The 26,965-nt window shown below is 38.2% G+C and overlaps 6 protein-coding genes across 10 annotated transcripts; 3 read left to right on the plus strand and 3 right to left on the minus strand.

Annotated features, from left to right (window-relative positions):
• Window positions 1–180: 180 nt before the first annotated feature.
• LOC147546745 (putative apyrase 7) lies at window positions 181–4,854 on the plus strand. The gene is made up of 4 exons (XM_086632309.1): window positions 181–613; window positions 1,282–3,422; window positions 3,631–3,946; window positions 4,265–4,854. The coding sequence occupies exons 2-3, from the start codon at window positions 1,430–1,432 to the stop codon at window positions 3,921–3,923; spliced, it is 2,286 nt and encodes a 761-aa protein (XP_086488435.1). The 5' UTR covers window positions 181–613; window positions 1,282–1,429; the 3' UTR covers window positions 3,924–3,946; window positions 4,265–4,854.
• A 92-nt stretch (window positions 4,855–4,946) lies between these two features.
• LOC147546746 (agamous-like MADS-box protein AGL61) lies at window positions 4,947–5,690 on the minus strand. The gene has a single exon (XM_086635934.1). It carries the CDS (start codon window positions 5,688–5,690, stop codon window positions 4,947–4,949), a length of 744 nt encoding a protein of 247 aa, XP_086492060.1.
• Window positions 5,691–6,062: 372 nt separating this feature from the next.
• LOC147546747 (uncharacterized) lies at window positions 6,063–10,428 on the minus strand. The gene is made up of 11 exons (XM_086632311.1): window positions 10,044–10,428; window positions 9,547–9,634; window positions 9,171–9,464; window positions 8,670–8,828; window positions 8,226–8,366; window positions 8,094–8,150; window positions 7,711–7,849; window positions 7,367–7,471; window positions 7,024–7,214; window positions 6,701–6,742; window positions 6,063–6,613 (listed from the first exon to the last, which is right to left on the minus strand). The coding sequence occupies exons 1-11, from the start codon at window positions 10,172–10,174 to the stop codon at window positions 6,443–6,445; spliced, it is 1,518 nt and encodes a 505-aa protein (XP_086488437.1). The 5' UTR covers window positions 10,175–10,428; the 3' UTR covers window positions 6,063–6,442.
• A 1,038-nt stretch (window positions 10,429–11,466) lies between these two features.
• LOC147546748 (Ribosomal protein S4 (RPS4A) family protein) lies at window positions 11,467–14,389 on the plus strand. The gene is made up of 5 exons (XM_086674075.1): window positions 11,467–11,786; window positions 12,491–12,568; window positions 12,651–12,831; window positions 13,218–13,315; window positions 13,756–14,389. Exons 1-5 carry the CDS (start codon window positions 11,784–11,786, stop codon window positions 14,188–14,190), a joined length of 795 nt encoding a protein of 264 aa, XP_086530201.1. The 5' UTR covers window positions 11,467–11,783; the 3' UTR covers window positions 14,191–14,389.
• A 2,226-nt stretch (window positions 14,390–16,615) lies between these two features.
• LOC147546749 (ferritin-4, chloroplastic-like) lies at window positions 16,616–18,607 on the minus strand. Its single transcript, XM_086674076.1, has 8 exons — window positions 18,244–18,607; window positions 17,917–18,000; window positions 17,762–17,822; window positions 17,538–17,625; window positions 17,384–17,445; window positions 17,172–17,237; window positions 17,015–17,078; window positions 16,616–16,914 (listed from the first exon to the last, which is right to left on the minus strand). The coding sequence occupies exons 1-8, from the start codon at window positions 18,561–18,563 to the stop codon at window positions 16,865–16,867; spliced, it is 795 nt and encodes a 264-aa protein (XP_086530202.1). The 5' UTR covers window positions 18,564–18,607; the 3' UTR covers window positions 16,616–16,864.
• Window positions 18,608–21,023: 2,416 nt separating this feature from the next.
• Window positions 21,024–26,706, plus strand: TAF15B (TBP-associated factor 15B). Of its 5 annotated transcripts, none has more exons than XR_015223078.1 (8): window positions 21,024–21,336; window positions 21,466–21,646; window positions 21,745–22,474; window positions 22,846–22,996; window positions 23,076–23,151; window positions 24,680–24,879; window positions 25,011–25,062; window positions 25,180–26,706. XR_015223078.1 is itself a non-coding variant. In XM_086632315.1 (6 exons), the coding sequence occupies exons 1-6, from the start codon at window positions 21,180–21,182 to the stop codon at window positions 24,822–24,824; spliced, it is 1,440 nt and encodes a 479-aa protein (XP_086488441.1). In that variant the 5' UTR covers window positions 21,024–21,179; the 3' UTR covers window positions 24,825–25,154. The 5 variants fall into 5 exon arrangements, 1 of the variants encoding a protein (XP_086488441.1); XR_015223077.1 differs by having other exon boundaries at window positions 25,202–26,706; XR_015223079.1 differs by having other exon boundaries at window positions 25,232–26,706.
• Window positions 26,707–26,965: the final 259 nt, after the last annotated feature.

Below are 26,965 nucleotides of genomic sequence, written 5' to 3' on the forward strand. Positions count from 1 at the left end.
CAATCTTTACTAATCTGATTACCGACCAAATCAAACAATAAAAGTAAGGTGGAATAACTACGAGGAATCATATTGAAGGATAATTGGTATTGATAGTCATATTTATTTCACGTACGCCAAACACAACCTTTGTGTTTTTGTCAAAAATAGTAAATCTAAGGGGGTAAACTCAATTTATGAGACAATTAACAAATAATGATGAGGGGGTAAGCTCAAAAAACCGTAGAATTAATATTAAATTACTTGTTGTAAAATATAATATTAATAAAAAAAAAAAAATTAGAAAATAAAATGGGATTCAAAAAGGAATTTTAGAAGTAAACAGAGGAGTTGAGAGTGGGAGGAAGTGTGGGTGATGGTGGTGGTGGTGGTTTAACTCTGCATAACTAGTCCTTCTTCCTCAATTTCGATCTACACCCACTTCTTTTTTTAGAGAGAGAAAGAGAATCTTCCTTCCATCTTTTCTTGAGAGAGAAAGAGAAGATTCACTTGGATTTCTGGAGTCTCTTTGACTGAACCAATAACGCATTCGATCTGCCCAAACTTATTGCCAATTGTCTCTCAGTACTGAAACCAAATCGAATCACTCAATTACACGATTTCGATTGCTTATGTAAGTTCTTCCATTCTTCAATTAATAACTGTAAATTTTACTTTTCAGATCTATCTTTACATTTTATCATCTGGGTATAACTTATTTTCAGTAGAAATCGAACTTTTTATGTAGATCTGTAAATACTCTGTTCTTAAATTCCTGTAAGCTCAGTGGTGTTCTAGATGATTAGTTTTTAAGAACACAAAGCTAGATGACGAAATGTTGCAGAATCTAGGTTACCCTTTTCTTCTTTTTCATTAGGTTGTGACTTACAGTTCTAGATCAATCAATGTGTTTGATCAAGAATAATACCCTAAGATAATTACATTGATGATTGGCACCCACCTCGTGAAACTAAACTCCAAATGATTAGTATTTAGTCGTGGGATATAAGATTATCCCTCAAGCATTAGCAGTTGTCGATATTGCCTCGCTTCTACCACCACACAAAGGTTCGGGGTTTTGTTATTGGCGAAGGTTCCACGAGCCCTCCCAAAAGGCCTCGACACTTACTAGGCTTGAGCATTCATCTATAGGTCAGGCTCCGGACACTCTCATGAGCGATGTGGGACTATCACGAGTTCTTAGTTCCATCTAGATGTTCTTAGATTATATTAAATGAAATTTAGCCACAAAATTGGCTTAGTGATTTTACTCTTCCTTTTGTTTATTTTTTGTATTCGCAGCTACGGTTGTTGCTAAAATTTACAGAACTCCATCTTTTAACTGGGTAATGAAGTTCTTAGTATAGAGCGGGATTTCGTGTTTCTTTGTGATCTGTCTGTCTTCGAGATGGAATGACTTTTATTTATAGCAAGTGAGGGTTGTGTCGAAATGGCTTTTAGCAGAACTACCAATATTTTCTCTGATGATGATAGTTATAAAGCCGACTCACATTCTCCAGCTGGACCGTCCGTTTCATCTGGGGCACCATCTCGAGTAGGCATCGGCCACGGTTTTGCTTTTTCCAGTCAAAGACAAAAGAATAATATGCGAATGTCTGCCTCCCATCAGGACTTCTCAACTTATCGCAGACTTGATCCAGACGGAGCTGATTTTGACCTTGAATCAGATCAAAATGGAACCCAGAGGGATTTGCCTCGTTCTCTACAGAGGGAAAGTGGCGGTTCAAGTTTTTCGAAGTCCAAAGTTTCTCCCGGTATTCCATTTATAAGAAAGAAATTTGTTCGAACAATTATGGGTATAATCTGCCTAGTACTGTTTTTTACACTTATCTTTTTATGTGCAAGATATTTTAACAATTTCTGGTCCCAGAAAGGATCGCAATTTTATGTGGTACTTGATTGTGGAAGCACCGGAACTCGTGTTTATGTATATGAATCGTCGATCAATCCCAACAAAAATGAAAATCTCCCCATTGTGTTGAGATCATTATCTGAAGGTGGACAAAGTAAATCGAGTTCAACGAGTGGGCGTGCCTACCAACGAATGGAGACTGAGCCGGGGCTTGATAAGCTAGTGAAGAATGTATCTGGTTTGAGCGAAGCAATAAACCCGCTTCTTTGGTGGGCAGAAAAGCAGATACCAAGCTATGCTCATAAAAGTACTTCTGTCTTCCTTTATGCAACGGGTGGAGTGCGGAGGCTACCAAGCTCTGATTCAGAGTGGCTTCTTGATAATGCATGGTCCATATTAAAGAATTCATCATTTTTGTGTCAGAGAGATTGGGTTAAAATTATAACTGGAACAGAGGAAGCTTATTATGGATGGATAGCTCTTAATTATCACATGGAGATGCTTGGGTCGGTACCCCCAAAAGAAACATTTGGTGCACTTGACTTGGGGGGTTCATCTTTGCAAGTTACTTTTGAGACCAAGGAACTTGTACCCAAAGAGACTAGTTTAAACCTAAGTATCGGAGCTATTAATCATCATCTTAGTGCCTATTCTCTCTCAGGTTATGGTTTGAATGATGCCTTTGATAAATCTGTTGTTTATCTACTAAAGAGACTTCCTGGAGTTACTAGCAAGGATCTAGTTAATGGGAATATAGAGCTTAAGCATCCATGCTTGCAGACTGGATACAAAGAGAAATATGTGTGTTCACAGTGCTCCACACTTAATGATGAAGGTGGGAGTCCCACGATCGGGGAAAGCAATACGAGTAAAGGAGGAAAGATAAATCTTCAGTTGATTGGTGCTCCCAACTGGGGAGAATGTAGTGCACTTGCCAAAGTAACTGTCAATCTATCCGAGTGGTTAGGACTAAAACCAGGAGTTGATTGTGAGCTACAACCCTGTGCTCTTACCGATGGTTTGCCTCATCCTCATGGGCAGTTCTATGCTATTTCCGGATTCTTTGTGGTATTTCGATTTTTTAACTTGACTTCAACACCCACCCTCGATAATGTGCTGAAGAAGGGTCAGGAGTTCTGTGAACAAATATGGGAAGTTGCAAGGGACAGTGTTCCTCCTCAGCCTTTTATAGAACAGTATTGCTTTAGGGCACCGTATATTGTGTCATTAATGAGAGAGGGCTTGCACATTAAGGATAGTCAAGTAATTGTTGGTTCTGGAAGTATTACTTGGACACTTGGAGTTGCTCTACTAAATTCTGGGCAAACATTTTCAAATGCAATCGAGCTTCGTAGCTATAAGATTCTCCAAATGAAGATAGACCCTATTTTTCTATATGTTATGTTGTTCGTCTCTCTGGTACTCCTTGTTTGTGCCTTGTCTTGGCTTTGGAACTGTACACCTAGATTTTTCCGTGGGCCTTATTTACCACTTATTAGACACAACAGTTCAACTGTGCTCAATATTCCTTCTCCTTTTGGTTTGCGGCATTGGAGTCCTATCAACTCAGGTATATAACTTTTTTTCAGTATGATTCCTTGCAAATATTTTGTCTGATCAGTACATAAATAGTTAAAGCACTCCGTGTCAAATGTATAAGCTATACCCGCCTATAACATCCAAAATGACGAGGAAGTAATAGCAGTTACCATTAGCTTGCTGTTTGTTCATGAATTATAGTGGCACGCTTCTAAACTATTCCATTTGTGGCTTTTCAGGAGATGGAAGAGGAAAGATGCCACTGAGTCCTACAATTGCTGGATCTAGGCAGAGACCATTCAGCACAGGGAACAGCAACATTCAGCTCGGGGGTTCTTCCTTAAACCCATCAGGTGTTGGCGTATCACATAGTTATTCGTCAGGTAGCTTGGGACAGATGCAATTCGAGAATAATGGTGTAGGTTCTTTTTGGAGTCCTCATAGAAGCCAGATGAAGCTTCAGAGTAGGCGATCACAGTCCAGAGAGGATCTTAACTCTTCCTTAGCAGAAGCACACCTAGGAAAGGTCTAGCAAACTCATTTAGAACAAACCTGGTATGTCAATTATTACTTTCTCCACATTATTTGACATAAAGATAGAAAGAGAACCCGGAAAAGAGATAACAAATAAAGTCGAGCCAAAATATCAGTTTTTGATCGAATCCGGATGAGCTCTAGAAGATCAATTCTACATTAAACTCGGGTGAAGTTGATAATAGAACTTCGTGCTTGTTTAAACTGAAACATCGCTTGGTACCAAAGCAAGAAAAGATAAGAAATCAAAACAAAATTATGAATGCATTAGACGTTTTTCAGCTACTAGGAACTTGCTTTTCTTTACTTATATAATCTGTACTTCATCTACTGTATCAGATTGAGAATTCGGCAATTAAGGGGTCGGGGTCTTTCAAAACGAAGAACACGCAGAGGGAATGTCAATCCTCATCATCGGTGGAGCTTCGCCTGATGCACCAAATTTTGTTTTCAGACATGGCAGTGGTACATGAATCCGTTTGTTGTCTTCAACAAGGTCAGTGTCCCGAGCAATAAAAAAACGTAGCCACATTATAGATTCAACTAACTGGACAACCCACCCCGAAAAAAAGCTTGGTTTCCATTACTCGGCAAGTTTACTTTCTTCAACCTTCACGAGAAACTCAACAAAACGTTACGATTACTGACACGAGAAAACTTGTCGTCTTGATTTGGGAAGATCAAAGGTGACAGACCTTTAACTGAGGCCAATGGAAGTGGTTATTGGGTATTTTGTTAAAAGAAGAAAAACCATGACTGGGGATATAGATTTACAATTCTATTTTGCTTCCATTTTCATTTTATACTGTAATTTCTCTAACAGTTACATTTAAAATTTTGTTCTTTTAACAGAGTAGTTTCCATTTCATCTCTGTTTCTTGTAGAATCAATAAATAAATAAATAAATAACAAGAACAAGTTATTCATAACTACTAATACTTTTCATAAATTCATGAACTTCAATGAAATAATTAAGCGATAAATCAACTAAAAAAGATTGAAAAACTAAACTACTCCTAAACTAAAAGTCGAAGTTATCTGAATGAACAATTGACGAATTGCATTGTGTCGAGTTTTCATGAATATTACTACTATTATCAAAGGGTATAATCGAACCGATTGAAGTGCATTGTGTCAAGTTTTGATGAATATCACTATTGTTATCAAAGGGTATGATCGAACCAATGGGATTCACAATCAACGGCATCGTTGTAATCATCGAGGAAGAAGAAGAAGCTCCATTCATATTAATATTATGAACTCTTTGCATAACCTTGTTTTTCAATTCTTCAATGGCTGCTCTCATATGTACTAACTCGGACAGATCCATATCCTCAATAGGTGCTTCCCACCAAAACCTATTATCATCACCATTACTATATTTTATCAACTTTTTTATTGCTTCTCCTCTCTTCTTCTCATATTCCAATTGATTAACAACCTCCATATGTTTCTGCTGCTGCTGTTGGTGATACCCATGTGGATTGTTCTGCGAAGAAGGACCGAACACTTCACCTCGATTCAAGAATCGATCTAAAATCGATTCGATACTTGGGTGACCAAATGTATAAGCTTTACCAGCAGGAGAAAAAACTATTAATGCAATTTCAACATTGCATAATATGCATAATTCACTTGCCTTTTTTATAAGACCAGCTCTTCTTTTTGAGAAAGTAACTTGTCTATTTGCTTTGATTTCAATCTTTTGTATTGGGATTTTTTTTCGACCCGTACTCGTTTTTCGTTCTTTGTTCATCTTCACCATTATTACTCTTGTAAGAAGAAGAGTTTTAGTGAGAGAATTTTGGGTGCGGTTGGGTGGGTTATCATTATGATGGGATGAATGTATTAATAAACTTATTTGTTACTTTAATGAGAGATTTTTGGCTTTGGTAAGAATATCAATGAAATTTTTAGTTGCTTAAATTTAGTATTGATTCCCAATAGGAAATAATCCGTTTGGGTTGAGTCGTTGAGATGAAGTTGATTAATAAAAAAAGATTTTCAATCATATATGGTGTATGAGAGAGAGAGAGAGAGAGAGAGAGAGAGAGAGAGACTAGAGAGGAGAGAGAAAGTTAGAGAGAAAAATCAACATGCGTGTGAGAAAAGAGAGAGAAAATTAGAAAGCATGTGGTGTGGGAATTGAAATTCTCTTCTTCCTCTGACAAATAAGAAGTTAGTACTACTGTACTCGTAACAAAACTTCTCAAAATACCTTGTCACTTTTAAACCAACTTAATAGACGCTGAAATTAGTAGTTAGTACATGGACTCTAAAAAACCAGCCACAACTGTAAGAAATTACAAGCTTCTGCCACACTGATATCTGAACTTTCGAGACGGATATGTTTCGCCACGAGCATTCATCGTGTTGGAGCTTTAGCTACTGCTACGAACACTTGCTAGTTGCTGATAAGAAAGCATTCCTTTTGCTTGTTGATGAAAACTTGAATTCTTGAAAGAGATGATGACTTCTCTATGAAGGGAATTCATTCTTCGTGTGACGAAACTTTCATCATAACTCGAGCTTGCTTTTATCAGAGTGAGTTTCATTCTTCTTCTGAGAGAACAGCGAGCTGAGAAACTTAAACAACTTCATGGAAAAGGTGGTGGATTCTGGTACTTCAATCTTCGGGGTGCAGATTAAATCGTAGTCCTGGCCCAAATGGGGTTTGACAATTTTTTCCTGCGAAAAGCGTATAGATTTTTTATGTTTTCGAACACACAGAGGCTTATAATGAAGTTTGGGGATTTTGCAGTAAACTAGTAATACCTTGAAAACTTCAAACGGGCAGAAATCAGTATTTTCACAACCCTGTCAACCCACAAATAACGCGAAAGTTAAGGTTCGTGTCAAAACAATGCCATCAAAAGTTCAGGAAGAAATAAGGCAGTATTAGAAATATAATATCACATCGACTAATCTTCGAAGGGACTTAAAATCCAGGGATATATAGATCTTTAGAGAAAGATATATTGGACTCAGAATCCCTTCGTGTGTTGGGACAACCAGTAGTCGTGTTCTTGGATAAGTGATTACAGAGTAGAAGATGCATCAAAATCGTGTATAGAGATATGTGCTCAAGTAAGGCTTACCGGCAAGGGGACCGAAACTTCATTGTGTAATACTTGAACGAAATATTTGTTTTTCTTGCTAGCTGCACAACTGTACAAAACCAAAATATTGTTTCCAGCAAAAGGTGCCACTGTGCTTCCCCTCCACTTGCGTTTCTGAGGAGGCTTGGGAGGTGGTTCAAAAGCTTGCTCATGTTGTATTTTCGTTGAATCTGTTCATTCAGTGGACGGCTTCGTTTTTAACGGAGAATTGGAAAGGTAAGTAAAAGACTAAGCCTTTCCTCAGAAACAGAATGTCCTTTTCATGAAATGTTACAAATTTAGAGTCTGAAGTTAGACAGATGTCTTAGGAAGAAGAGCTTACCAAGTCCTTCACGAAACAAACCGAGCAAACAGGAGAACGGTACAACAGTCTCAGCATGGGCAAATCGAAGTCGGGCCTTTTCGTATGTGCCTGGAGTTTGTTGTTCTAGAAGGGGAAAGAAAGAAAAATAAAACGATGACGAAGACGAATAGCTATGGTGGGTGGGAAACCCCTTGAATGTGGAAATAATGGCAACTATAATTTGACAAGCAAACACAATATCTAAATATTTGCTACTAAGAGAGATCTTATGATATTTAAATAAGATTGAGCATCATTTAGAGGCAGTGAATGAGTAACACCTGAGGCAGTCTATCTGAAATTCACTGACAAATGCATTTTACCTTCTTTAGCTTTAATAGCTTGCTCCATTGACTGAACAACATCTTGAAGTAAAGGTACTCCCATGCGATAATTTATTGCTTCCCCATAACCCTTCAATATAAATGCTTCCAAATCATCCGTCCACTCTAACAGAGAAACCTAAAAGATACATGCAATTCTCGTATGAGGAACAATAAACTGCAGAATCATGAAACGGTGACAGAATGTTGCATCGGTAGACCATTAAAGGTCCACATCATGTTTAAACTACATGGTAAATTTCAAATGCCCAATTTAAGTGACATGAGAGACTGTACCAGGGACCCTTGACTACAGGTGATGGTAGAGAGTTTCCATACGCTGAAGGTCATTTATTTGAAGGAGAAGGAGGCATATGGCTTACCTCAGTAGGGGTAAAAAGGGCACAGGCTTGATTCGTTATGTCCAGCAAAGATGCCTCCTACAAAAGAACTTCCTTAAGGAAAAATAATAAGATAGAAAGGCAAGTTAAGGGGTATGAATATAAAATAGTTACCTGCTGGCAAAGAAACCAAAGGGAAGAAATATCATGCCTTGTGAAATTAATCTGGTATCGTGTAACCAGTGCAGAGGAAATTTCGTCCAAGATAGGTTCCTTGAGCTTCTCAACCGAAGGTTCCTGGCTTTTCCTGTAATTCTGTGATATTGATGCACAAATAGAGCAACAGATAAACAGTTTGACTTTGAAAAAACACTATGTAACATGGGCAAAAGCTATGTAACATGGAGAAAATACGGGTACTTTATTGGTATCTCACAGGTAGTAGGTTCTTTACTTTGAGTACCAGTCTAGAAGAAGTAACCTCGACTCATATGGGTGCATATGTGAGTATGAGAATACAGAACGTCATTTTCTCCCTTTATGAAGCATAAATATACTATACGGTGTGTATCTGTTCGCTGCAAACTCTTACATCTGAGAGATCCTATACAAACATACCTTGTAGCTTTGACATATATCATGAAATCTCAACATTATATCACTAGCACGGCTCTCACTGATTACAGCAAAAGCACGATGATGCCCAGGTCCAAGATTTCCTCTCCCATTAAAAAGACCCATTCCAAACGCCACAGCACTAGCTGATGCTCGAGCAATCTGCCTCGTTAAGAAAAAAATACCATTTAAGATTCACAAAATCCAGCAAAAATAACGCTGCTTTTAAGATATATATAGCTCATACAAAATAAGTTATTGCTTAAAAAAATATTGGCATATGGGGGTGGTAATCCGATTGCATTTACACAAACTGTCCAAAGCTTATCATAATTGAAACCAGGAGAGGAAGGAAAAAAGAAACATGTATAGGACAATCTGGGTGCGACTAAACCTGGGATTGCAGACAGAAAGTTATGAAAATAGTATCAAAATTTTATTGCTCAAGTATTTAACAGTAATATTTATTCCTAAGCAAATGAAGAACAAAAGTAAAAGCCTGACCTGTGTTGCTTTTATTGTAAAAATGTCTGGGTGATAATCGTCCTCAAACAAAGTCGGGAACTTTTCTCTTATACGAATTCCAAGTTCATACAATTCCTCTTCTCCTTGCCTAATCAATTCTCCACCCGTCTTCTTTCCCTTCCATGGAGACTCCCATCCTTGCAACCACGCAGGAACTCTCTCCAAAGACGAACTTCCATTACGTGTCTCGTGTAAAAGAGTTTCCAACCGAGTTGCGAACCTGTCTAACGCCTTAATTCGTTTTTTTGTCGGAGAACGGGTTCCATGTCGTGCCTGTGCATCGAAAATAAGTAATGTACATCAAGAACAACAAACATACGCGAGTTATCACAGATGACTAATGAAATCAAATTACCACAAGATTTATATGGATTGGGATACACTCGTCAGAGATTTTGTGAGGCACGAAGTTATTGTCAGCAATATCTTTTACCACACCATATCTGCAAGAACAAATAAATATATGAGTAGACAAGAGCACCATAGAAGCAAGGAATTAAATTTCGAAAAACTTCGGACGAAATGACTGAAATATTTCTTTTTTCCATGCCTACTATAATTTCCACTGAACCAAAAATTTAACTAAATTTCTCTTAACCGAAACCGAAATTTCATTCCTTGAACAGGATCACCACAGAAGTGGGGTTTATTCAGTGACCTGTTCACCCTAAGATTACCCATTTCTAGGTCTTTCACTTATTGGTTGATAAAGATCAAATGAACCACTAAAGACGGTTATTTCAGATGTGAAAATTTAACCTTAATTTCGGAAATTCCACCTAAACCCCAGAATTCAAAATTATATGAAGCATTGAGTTATCGTGAAATGGAACTTAGAGAGAGAATGAAAACCTGGTAACAGTGGAGAGATGGTGTCGAACATCGAAGCTTTGTTGAGCAAATGAACAAGGTAAGAGAAGAAAAAAGGGTAACATCCGAAGTAGAAACGAAACCCTAACCATTAACTTCATCTTGATCTTCATCTCTGATCGTAATAGATGATCATAAACTAGTTTTTTTTACTTCTTCTACCGGGTTTTTTACTAGTACCGGGTTTTTTACTAGTACCGGTAAAAATTGCAATCCACCATTTAACCCGCCCATGGCCCATGAACTAGACTCCATTACTGGCTCGAGTCTTTTTTTTGAAGCCATGGGAAAGTCAGAAGGGGGGAGGGGACGCCATACCCGGCTGCTCGAAGCAGGGGTGTGCAAAAAGGTCGGCCCCCTCCGGCTCTCGGACCAGCTCTGTCAAGGCTCACTATAAAAAAAAGCTCTGTCAAGGCCCGGATGGTTGGTTAACACTTGGTCCAGGTGGTCGATAGTGTTGGCGTAAACTCCGACACCCTGAAGGTCTCAATTTCAATTTCCACAGGAGTTGAAATTCATAGTTTACTGAACTTGGGTTATTACTAAAGGTATAAATAAAGTAGTTTAGTTGAGCTTTAGGCACGTTGATCAGTTGGCTTTTGGCCGTTGTTTTAGTTTGGTTTTAGGCCCGTTTGTGTAAGAATTTAAATTTTATGGTTATCGTGCCTATCACATTTCAGTGATGTATCAATGTTATTGTAATGACTATCGTAGTCTCTTTGTCCAGATGGTTGTGACCTATTTGTGGCCCGATACGAGTATGCTTAGGCCCGTTAACACACAAGTGCAGGTCACGACAAAAAAGTAAGGATAGCATGTTACCCAAGACAAGATTGTTCAGCCTATTGGACGCGTCTACTTGCGCGTCTGCTTAATTGCAAGCCAGGTTGTTGAACCACACATGCATGTAGGGGACACGAAGTAGGTTTGAGATGCTAGAGTTGGACAACCGTGAACATGGGCTGCAAAGCCCACTCTATGCCCTATTTTTGGGTCAGTTGGTTGTGTTTAAGATTGTCGACAAGGGAAATCTGACCATGCATTCAAGCATATGACCCATAAGACTGGCCAGCAATCAGAAACAATCTCGATTGACTTATTTGACTGCCTTAATTTGAGGGTCCACCCAACTGCTTAATATTTTTTGGGAAATGGAGTACGACAGTTACTAAATGCCATTGTTACATCATCAGATATGATAAGCGAGATAACCACCTAAGTAAAACCCTTACAAACTAGCCAAAGGGGTCTAAAGGCCAACTAACATACCAAAATACTTAAACCCCGACTAATTTATTTTATTTATACCTTTAATAACTAAAATTCAATAACCATGAGTTTTCACCTTCTTTCGAAACCAAACCTATGACCTCAAGAATTTTGGAGTATGTTGCACTACCAACTCAGATATCATTTGTTTGGCCCCAACCGCTCAAATTGAAGTATACCTCAAGAATTTCTGAGTAGTCTTAAAAGGCCTGCCTTTTTGTTTAGAGGCACGATTTTATTCATACTAACCCCCCCTAAATTTTGCGCTAAGGGTGATATCGTCCAGAATTAACAGGGCAAAATCGTCTCATTATTTATTTGGATTATCGAATAAAGCTTGTTAGGGTTTTAAGGGTTTCTTTGAAGAAGAGGGTTGAAGTTACTCAGAGGCGGAAGAGAAGATCGGGGGATTAGTAGGCGTCGAAGAAGAAGAAGAAGAAAAACAGCTCTAACATGGTAAGTCTGTTTTCCCTTAAACTGTACATCTCAAACTTAAAATGTTGTGATTTCATTTTGTTCGTAGAACCTTTCATTGACCTACCAGTTTGTAATGTTGTAGTGAATATAGATTTTGAAAGTTTCGTTTTTGAAACAAAATGATTTCTGGGTCGTACGGATGTGCAATGTTTTGTTTGTAGACTGTATAAAGTTCAGATCTTTATATTTGGATTGTAATAAGAAATAAATGATGAGTGATCTCTGGTGATTTATACTTCCCATACATCTTTAGGGATAATTTTAGGTATATATGAAGGAAAACCTAATGTAAGATAGAGGTTTATCAGACGGGAAATGTGGGATTGGGGGCGATAAAACTAAGATGTTATAAGTATGGAAAATGTGAAAATGCCAGGCCACTATCCTGGCATAATCCCGGCCGGGGTACTTTCTCTCTATAACTCTTAGCCGGCCAAATACCCCGCCGGGATAGTGGCAGGGTATTTTGTATGAGTAAAATTCATTTTGGGGAACTTTGTAGTTCCAAATTTTGGAGGGGAATGGGAAACTTGTAGAGGTGATATAGGTGGTGATATGTTAGCTGAACATAAACTAAGCTTGTGTTGAAATTTTAGGGTAGAATATTGTAGTAGTTTCTTATAAATTTCTGCTGATCTTTTTCTTGAAACTTACATTTCTGCTGTTTGATTTACTTATTTCAGGCTAGGGGACTGAAGAAGCATTTGAAGAGGCTCAATGCCCCAAAGCATTGGATGCTCGACAAACTTGGCGGTGCATTTGTATGTTCGGGACTCTCATGTTGACTCATTCCTTTTCTTTATGTGTTTTTATGTCTCTAATAGCAGACATCCTCTTGTGCAGGCTCCCAAACCATCATCTGGACCCCACAAATCCAGAGAATGCCTGCCTTTGATTCTTATCTTGCGAAATAGGCTGAAGTATGCTCTTACTTACAGGGAGGTTGTTGCCATTTTGATGCAAAGACATATTTTGGTTGATGGGAAGGTGAGGACAGATCAGAGATACCCATCCGGCTTCATGGGTAAGTCTATTTGATCCACCTCATTCTCATTCTTAATTCTTCTCTAAAGATATTCGCCCTGAATTCATAGGATGAAGATGTTTTGTAATTCATATGGGATGCGTCCGCAGAAGTGAAACTGATAATATCCTACAAAGAACAATCAGTTTCTCCACCATTTCCATAGGAACATAGAGTTGTAAAAGAACACCTGTAAATTTAATATTCTTGATTTGGGCAATGTTGATCCCTGGAACGTACTTCGTATGACGCATGTCTCTTTCAATCTTCAGATGTGTAAACATACCAAGACATATATATCTGTACTCTTATTTTGCTTATTGAACACTTTTTTTTTACTGTGTCCTACCATTGGTTGCTTTTCTCACTTTTCATACATTTACCAGATGTTGTGTCAATTCCAAAGACAAATGAGAATTTCCGTCTTCTCTATGACACCAAGGGTCGTTTCCGTCTCCATTCAATTAAGGATGAAGAAGCTAAGGTTTTGCTCTAAACCTTGTTACCTAATTTTATACAATCTCCTTTGTTCTCTCTTGACAAGCTGTTGTTCTTTTCTAGATTGTTTACGTGACATTCTAATAGAAATGGTTAAATGTCGTTCTTTTTGTGTATCGTCTGTGTCAGAATCATTTGTAGCTACCCAAAGGGAGGTCTGTAACTACATTATTCACTCCAATTTAATAAGATATCACTAGTATGTTCTTATAATTTGTATTCTGGGTGTATACATCTGAAACTATGGGAATCTGTATTATGCAATATTTTTTTTTTTTAGGTTTTAGTTTGACAGTATAATATTTTGATAGATTTGGTGAAGTAGGAAGAATTTTGGTTTAATGAGTATAAACAGTAATATATTTAACTTATAAGACGAAAAAAATATTATCTTGGACTGATCTCTGAAATTCCTCTCTTTTGCAGTTCAAGCTCTGCAAGGTCCGTAATGTGCAGTTTGGACAAAAGGGGATCCCTTACATTAACACATACGATGGGCGCACTATCCGCTACCCTGACCCACTTATCAAGGCTAATGACACCATTAAACTCGACCTAGAGACCAACAAAATCACTGACTTCATCAAGTTTGATGTAGGAAATGTTGTTATGGTGACTGGTGGAAGGAACAGAGGAAGGGTAGGAATTATCAAGAACAGAGAGAAGCATAAGGGAAGTTTCGAAACAATCCATGTCCAAGATTCTACTGGTCACGAGTTTGCTACTCGTCTGGGCAATGTCTTCACTATTGGCAAGGGAACCAAGCCATGGATTTCCCTACCTAAGGGCAAGGGTATCAAGCTGTCCATCATTGAAGAGGCCAGAAAGAGGCTTGCTGCTCAGGGAGCTGCATCTGCTTAAGCTTTGTTGAAGGCAATAATAGCTCATCAGGTATACCTAGAGAATTTCTTAGATAAGTTTTGTTGTGGAAGCTTGGGTTTACTCTTAGCTTGAGAAACATCTGCTTTAACTTATTATGTATTGTTTCAGTTTACTCGTTAAGTTGGTTTGACTTATATATTTCAAAACAATATGATCGATGATACTAGATGCTTAGAAATTTTTGTTTATCTTTATTATTTAGTTCTCGATTTCATACGAAAGCTTCTGTACGATTTCTTCCATATATTATCTGAACTTTGGCTTGTGGAATTAGATGTGTCATGGGGGATCTCTGGTGTCACGACCTTACTTTCTTTGAAGTTGCGTAAAGCATTTGTGCACACTCTAGGCCCAAGTTAGCCAACCAAAGTAATCTTACAAACCAAAAGATAGCTACAAAGACGAGCAACAAAGAGTATGGGAGCACATAAGAACTCAAGATTGAATATACTGATGGTATTAATGAAAGCTACAGGATTACAACAAACATATGACTAAGGAAGTTTTTTAAAAGCTAGAGAAGTTTGTGGCACTTTGGTTGCCCCATATTTGGGAAGTGGGGGTCTCCCACTCAGTTTACCATTTACTCCTACATATATGCAAAGTTTTTGTTTCACCTATTCTCACAGGGAACATCATATATTTTTACCTGACATACTTGTTGAAAATAATGACATCTACGTGCCCGTGCCAAAAGAAGTTATTTAAGAAGCTACCTATATATGTACAGGGCACATTACAATGCATATGCGTTGCCTAGAGCAATACATATGCCAGCCTAGTGCAAGGCATATGTTAGTCATGTTACAAAACATATGAAAATACAAAAAGGCATGAGCCATCGGCAATACCAGCAAGGCTTGACAAGATGGTCATGACCCATGGTAGGTTAGTATTATGCATAGATGGACCCCGTTTCGATCATATTGCAATTGACACCAAAGATGTGTACAAGCTCACCTCTCGTGTAAATCTTGATTGCAGTAACTGTTGACGAAAAATTGAAATAATCAAATCATTCGAAAAACAATGGTCGAGGATTTGTGTCAAGTAGATTATGGCAACAACCCAAGCATTATTGGAACAGTATTTTGATACATGAATAGAGGGGGTAGGGGAGTGGTTAAGAGAGGGTACCCTACCCACACACACTAATCCTGTAGTAGGTTGGGCAATTGGAAGCATTCAAGCTCTCTAACTGACTAATAATAGTTTCCATTTAATTAGCCTCAATGTGGATAGTTATCAATTGGAACTAACCTAACCATTTGACTGCTAGACCCCATCACTACTTCACTGCAATTAAGATTAATGAGATTCCAAATTATGCTCTATAATCCCTTTCTCAGGATTCCAAGAATGACCTCACAATTATTAAAATCTGATTATACCAACTAGTAACATGACTTGGGTAAGAATGGCATTTAAGTGTTTATTTAAATTATGTAAGAGTTATTAGGGGTCTACCTTCTATCACGTCTGCTAGCATTTGTTGGTTTGCATTTAAACCCATTTGGTTTTTTAATGGGAGAAGTTGGAGTTGACAAAGAGTGACAATATATATATATGTGTGTGTGTGTATGTCTGTGTGCAAGTGCAAGGGAGTGAGAAGAGAGAGAGATGATGGGGAGGTGGAGGAGATGGTGCTGGTGCGAGAAAACCTTTTTATTCACAAGCAAGCGTCTAGTCTTCACAATTACTTGTCACATTACTCGTAAGCCCAAAGGTAAGTCTCTCTTTCTGACTTTCTCACTGTCATGGACGAGCAGTTTGGACGAAAGGCAAACTCGCGCCTCTAAATCCAATTTTCCTTTTTGGGTAAATTAGAAACTGCATGAGCTTGACAAACATCACTAAAATGGTGGAAATTTCAGGGGAAAGGGAGCAAGATGGGTTGGTAAATCTTTACAAGGACATGGAGTCATGCAAAGGGTATCAAGACATCCAAGTAATGTGGGAGATGCTTCAATCTTCTTCCTCTCCAGATACCAAAACCAAGATCAAGAGACATCCTCTCTGTAGATTGAGGTTTTGCTTTTTGCCTGCATCTTGAATTCTCTATTGAGTTCTATCATACTATGTTTAGAATCGGAATGCTACTATTGTACTACATATGATACAGATGGAGGTTTAGTGGATCAAAATTCTAGAGAACAAGAAAAACTAGGTAGGACTCTAGGCAGAAAATCCTATGTGGCTTGCAGTGATTCGTTGTATAATAGATCAAAATCATCGAAAACACAAATCACGGCAATCCACGTATTATTTCTACCTATTTTTTCTTGTTCCTTATCATTTTTCAATAACTTTAGAATGTGGACTGGTATAAGAGCAAAATAATTCTATCCAGAGGTCAAGGGTTCCAGACACGCTGAACAATTTCAAAAAAAAAAAATAAGAAGCCTTTCCAAGATGATTTCTTCTGTTTCATTTTTATAGCAACTACTTTCAGATGATCGTGAAATCGACATATTTGAGTTCTCCCACAATATCTAATCCATCTCAAATAACAGGTTTCTAAACAAGTAACATCTCAAGAATCTACCCAAACACAACTACTGAAATTATAAACCAATGAAAAGATCATTTAGTTTTTCCACCCAACATCCTGCAACTCCATCTTATCCAAAACTTCTTATATCTTCTTCACCCATCACGCAGCGGCAGCATCGTTAAGGAGCATCTGGTCGAAATGCCAGACTCCTACAAACCACCATGTGAAATTACCATGAGCAAAAGACTTGTACGATAACACAACAACAAAATGTGAAAATTTGTAGATGGATGGATATAAGACTCTTACCATGTCCCTTGCCAATTCTCCTTAACTGGGCAACGAACTCGGACATCTTTTTGATGGCTTCCACCTAATAAAAATAAGAACGAAACAATCCAAATTAAAGCACATTTGAAAGGAAAGCAAGTTCTAAATTGAAAAATTAAGAAACATAAGAAGCCACCTGCTCAGTCAAAAATGTGCTCTCGACGAAGTCCGCCAACTGCACATCGTTGTTTTTATCGGCTACCTGTAATTTTTCATTAGAATTAGCACTAACTTATCGAGAAAAACATATTCTAATAAGATAAGATCTCAGACATTTCTAACCAGAGTAACCATTGGTAGTCAGAGAACGAAAACTAAGAAGTTCAGACGGTTTTTTAAGACTCTTACTTGGTGTAGATTGAGAAGTTTCTCATTATTCAACTTCTCTAGAGAAAGTGCAAGCTCCATTGCTGAATCAAGAAAAACAGGTATATACCTATTATTGAAAGAACGAAGAATCAAAAGAAATAAGATAGTTTTGAGAAGACGAAATGAAACTTACCGTGCAATGCATCTCCCTTCTCGGGGTGGTCGAATTCAGACATAGGCATCACTATCGATTGTAGTTTGACTTTACCTCCTCTCTTGTTCTAAAGATTTCAATACCAACAACAACAACAATATAAATCTCAATAAATCGAATGGAAACAAAGGGTAAAACCATAAAAACACAATTGGAAAACGAAAATGAGATTTTTAACAGAGTGTAGACAACCCGTTTATTACCTGATAGTCCATTAGAATCTCAGCGTGCTGCCTCTCTTCTTCACTAGCTTCCTTGAAGAACCTGATTAATAATTAGTCCAAAAATATGAAATTAATTTCAAAAACCCCTCTCATCTTATTAAGATGAATGAACAGAGAGAGTAGTTAGTACTAACTTGGCAAGGCCTTTTAGGGCAACGTTGTCCCTGTCGAAGTAGGCGTACATTGCGTGATACACATAAGATACGTTGTACTCCACACTATTATTAACAATTCCAATACCAACCGAAACTCACGAGTTAGCGAGAAATCAATAAGCGAAAAATTTCATCGAAAAATAATCATAGACAGGCGAAATCAACAGATAATTGAAGGAAATGACTATGAAAATCAGTTTCAGATTATGCTCGTGAAAATGAGAAATAATTTAAACTCATAAAATCAAAAATAATATTGAAAAGAGAAACGGATATGGATCGAAAAAGATAAGAAGGAAAACTCACTTGATCTGCTCGTTAATGGCGGCCTCGCACTCATCTAAGAACTTATGACGAGCGAGAGATTGTTGAGGAAGATTTGGAACGAGTTGAAGTTCCTTCTTGACCTCTTCGAATGGTTCAAAAACTACACCAGTAATCGGACGATTGTTTGATGCCGCCGAAACTACAAATCCATCATCTATTCCTGATTTTTTCTGTGAAAATCGCACACAAGAAGAAGAAGAAGAAGAAGAAGAGTTGAAGAATGAAGATGAGTGATTAGAAGAAGTATCAGCCTTCAAACTTAAGAGAGAGAAAGTAGATGAAGAAGCTCTGAGAAACATGGTGAAATGGAAGAGAGAGAGAGAGAGATGGAAAAAAATGAAATGAAATAGAGGTGAGGAAGATGAGGAGAGAAGAGATATTATCCAGGTAACAATTTCGACCGTTGGATGATTTGACACGTGTACGATGTGGATTGGTTTGTAGTTAGAAGCGCGTGGTTGGCTCGGGTGTTTTGACTGTTTATTAGTCCATACATAAATAAAGATAGACCAACCAAACCTCTTTATATATACTATGTCTGTCCCACTACTGCTTTCCCTATGAAAAAGAAAAATACCACAATCATCCATTGCCATCATTGAGTTGTGTTCTAACATTTTTTTTTTTTTTTGTTGAAAGGAGTTGTGTTATAACATTGTGTACCTCTTCACTACTAATTGAACCCCATTAGAGTTCAACAAAAAAAAAAAAAATTTGAACCCCATTAGTATCTTTTCCCATTTTCTTTTTGTGTGTATATTCAACTACATTATTTTTGTGAGTTGAATGTCATGTACTTAAGACCTAACTAGTTTTTTTTTTTCTTTATTTTGATATGATTGGCACAGACAGTTTTGTAATCTTAATCATTAAAGGTGAGTTTGTGAGGTATAATTTCAATCTTTAGAAATAAGTTTGATAGATGTAATTTCAACGCTTTGAAATAAGTTTAGTAGATATAATTTCAATACTTTGAGATAAGTTTGAGAAGTTTAATATTAGTCATTGAAGATGATAGTATATTCTTAGAAGATACACTTTTTCCTTATTATATAGATTATTGCATTTTTATTTTTCTTTTACGAATGACCGTCTAACTGAGTTTAATAAACATGTACAACCAAGGAGTGGGATAACAAACTACCTAGAGAGCTAGCCATTGTTTACATGTAAGGACATAACCATATGATCCTGCTAACTAACACGATTCTAGTTTTCTGCAAAAGAATGATAAGTTTTATCTTTTTGTAATAATTTTCAAATATAAAGGACACAGATAAAATTTTATATAATATTAGGGTCTAGTTTATACCTATAAAAATCATGTTGGAAAATCGATTTTCCATTGTTTAGTTCAACAAAAAGAATGTGAAACTCGAATTCTAGTAAGCCAAAAAAAAGGTTGGAGAATCAAGTGAAAGATTTTTCCTATATAAAACGTGCACAACCACACGACCCCTCTCATCCCCTCGTTCCCATACTCTTTCGACTCAGACCCTATCACAATCACATGTTTTATCTCCTTCAAGACTTCACCTGATGAAAGTTCTAAAATTACAACACTAAAAGCGTAACACATCATATTTCTGTGTTGGAGTTTCTGTTAATTGATATTCTGGTGGCATATATCCATTTGTTCTTAAACATTTCATGTGTGTTTACTCTTTGATGAATTTATAGTCAAATTTTCTTCTTCTAATTGAGTTTCTCCACCTTGATAATGATGATTACGGTCATCTTTCTTTTGATAATGATCTCGTCTAATGATGGTTTCTCCACATAATTATGATGCTCCTGAATGACATATTTTAGATTATATGAAGCTTCGATAACAAGAACGAATGTGCTTTTGATGCGATTATGAACTGTAGATAGACTTAATCTTGTATAATGACGAATATACTCAATTCCTTCTTTGAGTTTTGTAGCGATCAGCATTCTCGAGATCCCGTGTTGATAAAGTTATAAAAATTTGGATTTCTAAGGCTTCAAAGACAATCACAAAAGTTTCCCATTGACAAATTCATAAAACAATCACCAGATATTGAAATGACTAATAGCTTTATCGAAGTATTGATGTGGGTTTCCACCGCTCTCTCACTTTCTCTCTCTCCTTCTCTACCGCTCTCTCACTTTCTCTCCCTCCTTCTCAACCGCTCTGCTTTTTTTCCTCTTCCGATCTGCTCTGCTCTTTCTTTCTCTATGTCGATCTGGTCCTCTTGGGTCGATATGACGAGGTCAAGACAAAATGTATAAAGGCACCACCTAAAAGCCAACTTAGTAGCACCTTTATTTTCATACATTCATATCAATCACTACAAACTTATTAACATATAAGAAAACTTGCATTTCTTTTCCATAAGAAAAACTTGATTTTGACATTAAAGTACTTTTCCACGTATCAAACGAGCCCTTAAAAAAATCAACATACTACATATGATATTGAGGGAGTGAGATTGTTGATGCCCACTTGTAAAGAAAAGTTGTACTTTATGTTACTAATGAGATTCTAACTTAAAAAAAATTCTACACATTTCTTTGTTCATACATGAAAAATGGTGCTTCTAAAGGCACCGGGCTAAAAGGCTGTTAGCGTCCAAAAATTTTATTGACTCGGGTCAATGACCATTAAACTTATAACCTAGAAGGCCAACGAGCCTCGAACCCATAACTTAGAAGGTCAAAGACTAGATCTCGTACCGCTCCAATCAAGGGTGGTTGGCAACTGAGTCTTACCTATTCACATAAGAAAGAAAGGGAGCATGGAAGAGTGGTGTCAAAATTTGGAAAAAAAAACACCAAACGCAGAATTTTCTATTTTAACTCTTTTTCTCACTTTCGGTGTTTCTTCTATCTTCTCACTACAATAAAGAGGTGAGAAACACCCAAAGAAACCCTAATACGAACCCGAAATCATGTCTGGAATGTACGGAGGCGATTCTGGTCCCCCGAGAAGCGGTGGATACGGTGGTGGCGCTGGCGGTGGATACGGTGGTGGCGCTGGCGGTGGATATGGTGGTGGAGGTGGAGGTACCAGAGGTGGAGAATATGGTGGGAATCCACAAAGCCGAGGTGATCAATCATCTCGATTCTGGATTTTTTTATTTTTTATGACTAGTGAAGTTAAAGCCAGATCTTTCTAGTAGCAACAGAATGATTTTTAGGCTTAAAGGTTTCTCTTTTCTTGATTTTCTTTCGCAGGCGGCGGTGGGGGGTACCAGGGCGGAGATCGTGGAGGCGGCGGTAGTGGGGGTTATCAAGGCGGAGATCGCGGCGGCGGTGGTGGTGGTGGAGGATATCAAGGAGGAAATCGAGGTGGCAGCGGTGGTCGTGGTGGTGGTGGTGGCGGCAGAGACGGCGACTGGCTTTGCCCTAACCCAAGGTATGTACTTTATGTTCCCATCGTGTAGTTTTTGAACTTTTACTGTGTTGCCACAAACACTTGAAAATGGTATACTGAAATCTGTAATTTGTTTCTAGTTGTGGAAACTCGAACTTTGCTAGGAGAACTGAGTGTAACAAATGTGGTACTCCTAGTCCTGGAGGCGGAGGACAGGGTGGTGGTGGAGGAGGTGGTGGTGGTGGAGGAGGTGGTGGTGGTGGTTATAACAGAGGTGGAAGTGGTGGTGGATATGGTGGAAACCGTGGTGGCCGAAGCAGTAGCTATGGCGGTGGAGGTGGTGGAAGAAGTGGTCCTTATGGTGGTGATCAAGGAAGAGAAGATGGTGGTTATGACCAGGGTCCTCCTCCAGCTGCAGCATCTTATGGAGGAGCTGGTGGGAACTACCCACCTCCAAATCCCCCCTATGGCGGAAGAGAAGCAGTTCCTCCTCCTACCAGTTATACTGGTGGACCGAACACATATCCTCCGTCCTACGGTGCCTCCGGAGATACGCGAGGTAGTGGGCGAGGCGGTAGTTACGATGGCTCTGGTGGTGCACGAGGAAGTGGTCGAGGAGGCCCACAAGGTGGGTATGATGGCTCCAGGGATGCACGGAGTGGTGGGCGAGGAGGCCCGCAAGGTGGATATGATGGTTCTCGAAACCTGGGAGGTGGTTATGGTGGTGATTCTGATGATACCCAAGTAAAAGTGAAGCAATGTGATGAAACCTGTGACGAAACTTGTGACAACGCCAGGATTTATATATCAAATTTGCCTCCTGATGTAACGACTGATGAGCTGAAAGATCTTTTTGGAGGGATAGGTCAGGTAATATATTGTCTTCGTTTCTGTTCTCGGAATGTATCGTATCTTTAAGTACTCCGTTGCGCAATTAGAAGCCATTAAAACTCTAGTTAATACGCCATGTCTTTGTTACCAAGTTGTAGACGATTACATGACTTGAATAAGACATCAGTTTATGCCACATTGCTACCAAGTTAGAGATCAATGCATACACTTTGATTGCAATTTTGGTTCCTGTTTAGCTTCATGACAAAATACTATTCTAGATAGTTATATTCACGGTCACGGATCATGGTTATCCTCGTCAGTTAGGTGATACTTTAGTTGGTTTGACCTTTCCAAAATTGTAATTGTACTAAGAGGTGATGCATATGCAAATGGTTCTTCTTCTGTAGGTTGCCAGGATAAAACAAAAGCGAGGTTACAAGGATCAATGGCCATGGAGCATAAAAATATACACGGATGATAGTGGCAAGAGCAAAGGAGATGCAGTTCTCTCTTATGAAGATCCTTCTGCAGCACATTCTGCAGGGGGATTTTACAACAGTAAGTCTAAAGTAGTTTATTAGGACACTTTGATATTGCGTTAGATTCTTACTGACACAAGTTTATGTGTGACAAACAGATCATGAACTGAGGGGTTATAAATTAAGTGTTGCAATGGCAGAGAAGTCTGCACCTAGAGCAGCTCCTACCTATGGGTATTTCTCTCTCCAATGATCTATTTGGTGTTATCTTTTTGAAACCTTGAATAAATTTATAAAAGAACAGTGTACAGAAGCAAATTAGTGCCATGGGAGTCAGATTAAACAAACAAAGAGTGTGAACCGACGATAATCTTGTTTGAAGGTGTCAGAAAGATCCACATTACTAATTTCAATGGGTTGATCTGTTCCAGACTTCCAGTCCCGTAACCATGTCTTCATTTTCATGTCACACTATTCTATGTTGATTAAAAAAGATACGATCTTTACTCTGTAATCCTTATTGTGAGTTGTGACATTTGTGCATCATCTTTTAGGTTTATAAGTAAATATGAGTTATTCAGAGAAGAAATAAAGTACATATTGATATTTGTGAGATATTTATGTAAGAAGCATCATTGCTAGTAAAGTAGGACATTGTAGGGTGGTTTTAGTTAAAACTTATTTTAGTGCATTTCTTACTTGGTGAAGTGATTCAAAATATTCTGATGATGGATGATAGAGTTGTGATTAGTGATGGATTAGAGTGTCGGCGTTTATGAACTGGAAGTATGCCAAATGTCCCCATGTTAGATCCAGGTGAATCCCACTATTATAATTGAATTCCCAGAGCTATATACTAGATCATCAGGGTAACGTACCTGCTAAATTGAAACATAATGGAACTACGGAAAACAGTAAGACTATAAGTGTTGTGATAGGGGATGTTAGACATGTGCCTGGGTCGAAATTTGAGCTAGTAAGAATCTGTGGAGTGAGAGTTGGTTGTCGAGGGTGTGTGAAGTTAGCAATAGTAGTCTAGGTTGAGACTCGAGAGATGGTATGGATGAGTTTGTTTAAGCCTTTTATCTCAAGATATGCCATTATGGAAAGAATTCTTTCTATTGCAACATCATCGCCCAAATTCTATAAATACTCATACATTGAAATCTACCTAACGCTGACTGTTATTTTGTGCCTTCTTCGGTAATTATCTACTCTACTTTTTGGTTGTCTTCATACCTTTTCTGCTTTTAATGCTCGTTAGAGAAATGAATTTCAGTTCATTTATAGCTGATGTATTGACGAGAAGAACCTTGCGGTTCCACTTTCAGCATTCTATGTTTGGTTGCTGTTCCAAACTTCAATACTATTCACTCCAGCTGTTGAAGTTTTCCATTCTTGAATAGATTTACGTCTTTCATTTCTTTGTGTCTTGTACATTATTAGTTTGCATCGTCAGTTTCGGACACGGTGAGTTGGGGGATAGCCAAATGCAGACACTCTATAAACATACATTTACTTGTAACCATAATGTAGATGATAGATCAATCACTGTTACATAACACAAACCCTTGGCTAGAATTACATGTATGGTTCAAATTCGTTATGTGCCATAGTGCAAGCACACACAAATTTAGACAAGTGACCAAAAATATGTTTTTTTGTAAAATGTAGAAAAGAAAAAAAATTAGAAGTATCAAGTACCTTGAGATGCACATACAGTTGTAGATTGGCTAATTCTAGATCTTTTTTGTTATAACAGAGGTGGCGGCGGTGGTGGTAGAGGTGGATATGGTGGTGGTGGTGGTAGAGGTGGCTATGGAGGCGGGGACAGGCGCAGAGACAATTATGGAGGCTCTGGTCCAGATAGAAATCAGCATGGTGGGAACCGTTCACGTCCATATTGATGACATCTACGAATAGTATCTTGTACTAAAAGTGAAGAGTGGAGAGACTACATAGGTAGGTGGTATCGCTTTTTTGAAGCAGACAAGCTCTCAGCTCTCTTCTCTTTTATCTAATATTAGATAGTTGGAGGGAAATTTGCTTCTAGAAGCTAATGATTAATATTACATTATGTGAATCTTTTATAGAGGAATGCTGATAACCTCCAAATTGCTGCTATAGTATGTTGAGACTTTACAGGTGAGTCACTGTTTCAGATTTTTGGTTTTTTGCTAATGTACCAACATTATGGTTTGAAGTTCATGAATTGCACTGTTTAATGCTTTCCGTTACTTCGTACCCTAAAACTTGCTGCAGCCATAAATCTCTTGTTTTTCAGTTGGGTGTGTATCTTTCGAAATGTTTCCAGGCAGAAACTCTCTTTCAACTCTGATGTTTTCCGTTTGCCATTTGAACGGGATACCCAAGCTACTTGCTGTGGTTTAAGACGTTATGTGTTCTTCTGGGAAGGAGCCTTGCTGTCTTAAAAAATCTATGTTTAATTTGTTGATTGCCCGTACTTGTCGAGTCGGCATGAATGTGATTTCAAGACATCATGGTTCTGTTATGGCCGATCACATGGTTCTGTTATGGCAGATCCTGGCTATAAATTTGACCATTTTTAACCGCCTCTCCATTCACTCCCATAGAAATAGGGTTGTGGGCTTTGTAGTGATTCATGATTAGTGCAGTATCCTGGTCGGCCTCTGCAGTCTTGTGCAACAATATCTGCCCCTGTTTTGTCCAGTTTTGCTGATTGTGGGTGGAAGCGCATCTTGGAACTTGATATTTTCAGGGTCTGTCTACTTCCATGTCTTCCTCAAGTTTGACGGTAAGGTGCTTCTGGAAGTGGTTTTATCAAGTCCTCTTTGGTCCGGTGTGTATTTCCACTACGAAGTCGGGGTTCAAATCTGTCAATTGTAATTGTAGCACTCTCTTGCCTGCAAAATAACAAATGTTTAAAGCACAATTGTCAATTTTGTATGGTCGATCGTCATCTTCCTGGCCAAGGATGGAATGGGGATAATTGGAGATAGAAAATCTGACTTGTGCGGGTTTCATTAGAGTGGAGCCAGAGGCAACTAACTAGTAGCTAAGAAAGGATTTGGAGTAAAAATGCAGATTTGACTAAGTGCAGATTTCATATCCTTGAAGCATAAAAAATTTATTAGCTCTACAATATGGGAGTATTCCTTTCGGAGTCTTCAACAAACCTCAAAAGCCCAAAAACTAGGATGCAATAAAATTCTGATGAACCCGATGCAACTTCCATGTTGCTCCGATTCTAGAGAAGTAGTGAGACTGGTGAGAATTCCTGTTCGCTCCTGGTGCCAGATTTCTGTATCGCCCAGAGCAATGTGCAAGTTATTGAAATTATCGACTCGTGAATCCTTGTGTTAAACTCAACATTGTTATCCCTTAATGTGTGGGGGAAAAAATGAGATCTACCTACATATAGAGGGAAACTTGCAAGTACATAACCCATTACATGAAGTTGCAGGAAAGCATGCCTCTCTAACTATGCACATAGAAAGCACCAATTTGCTACTTGCTATACAAAGAAAGAATCACTATTATAGCTGAAAAAGAATTGTTGAAGAGTTTATTAAGACGGAAATTTAAGTTCTTCCTTATATTTACTTTCCGACGACCTACAACCATTTTCTATCGAGAGAAGTGATAATGTCTCCTAATATATTTAACTTAGTTATTGTGGGGACTTGTGGTTTTGGGGGCATATAAACTACGGTTTAGGGTTTTGAGTTTTAGGTTATTGAGATTGAAATGTTATGTAAAAACTATAGTTTGAAGGACCGCTAGATTGAAAAACGTGGTCAAGAGCTATGCCCTAGCGCGCCATATAGCAAGCAATGCTACAACAATGTAACAATACTGTATGGCGAGGCGAGAGTAACTGAGTGACGCATTTTCCAGGTAATGTTCCTTCAGATTGTAGGGCTTTTCGGACAATACTTGTTTGCACTGTAATCTGCCCAAATGGTTGGGAGTTATAGTGTATACTGAATTGTTTCAACAACTGCATATGAACTGAAAAATACAATACTTACTACTCTATTACCAACTTCTCGTATTCAAGATAATA

This window comes from Eschscholzia californica, unplaced genomic scaffold (genome assembly GCF_041429995.1).
Source record: "Eschscholzia californica isolate CP2 unplaced genomic scaffold, dmEscCali1.0.p SCAF_4, whole genome shotgun sequence".
NCBI classification, from domain to species: domain Eukaryota; kingdom Viridiplantae; phylum Streptophyta; class Magnoliopsida; order Ranunculales; family Papaveraceae; genus Eschscholzia; species Eschscholzia californica.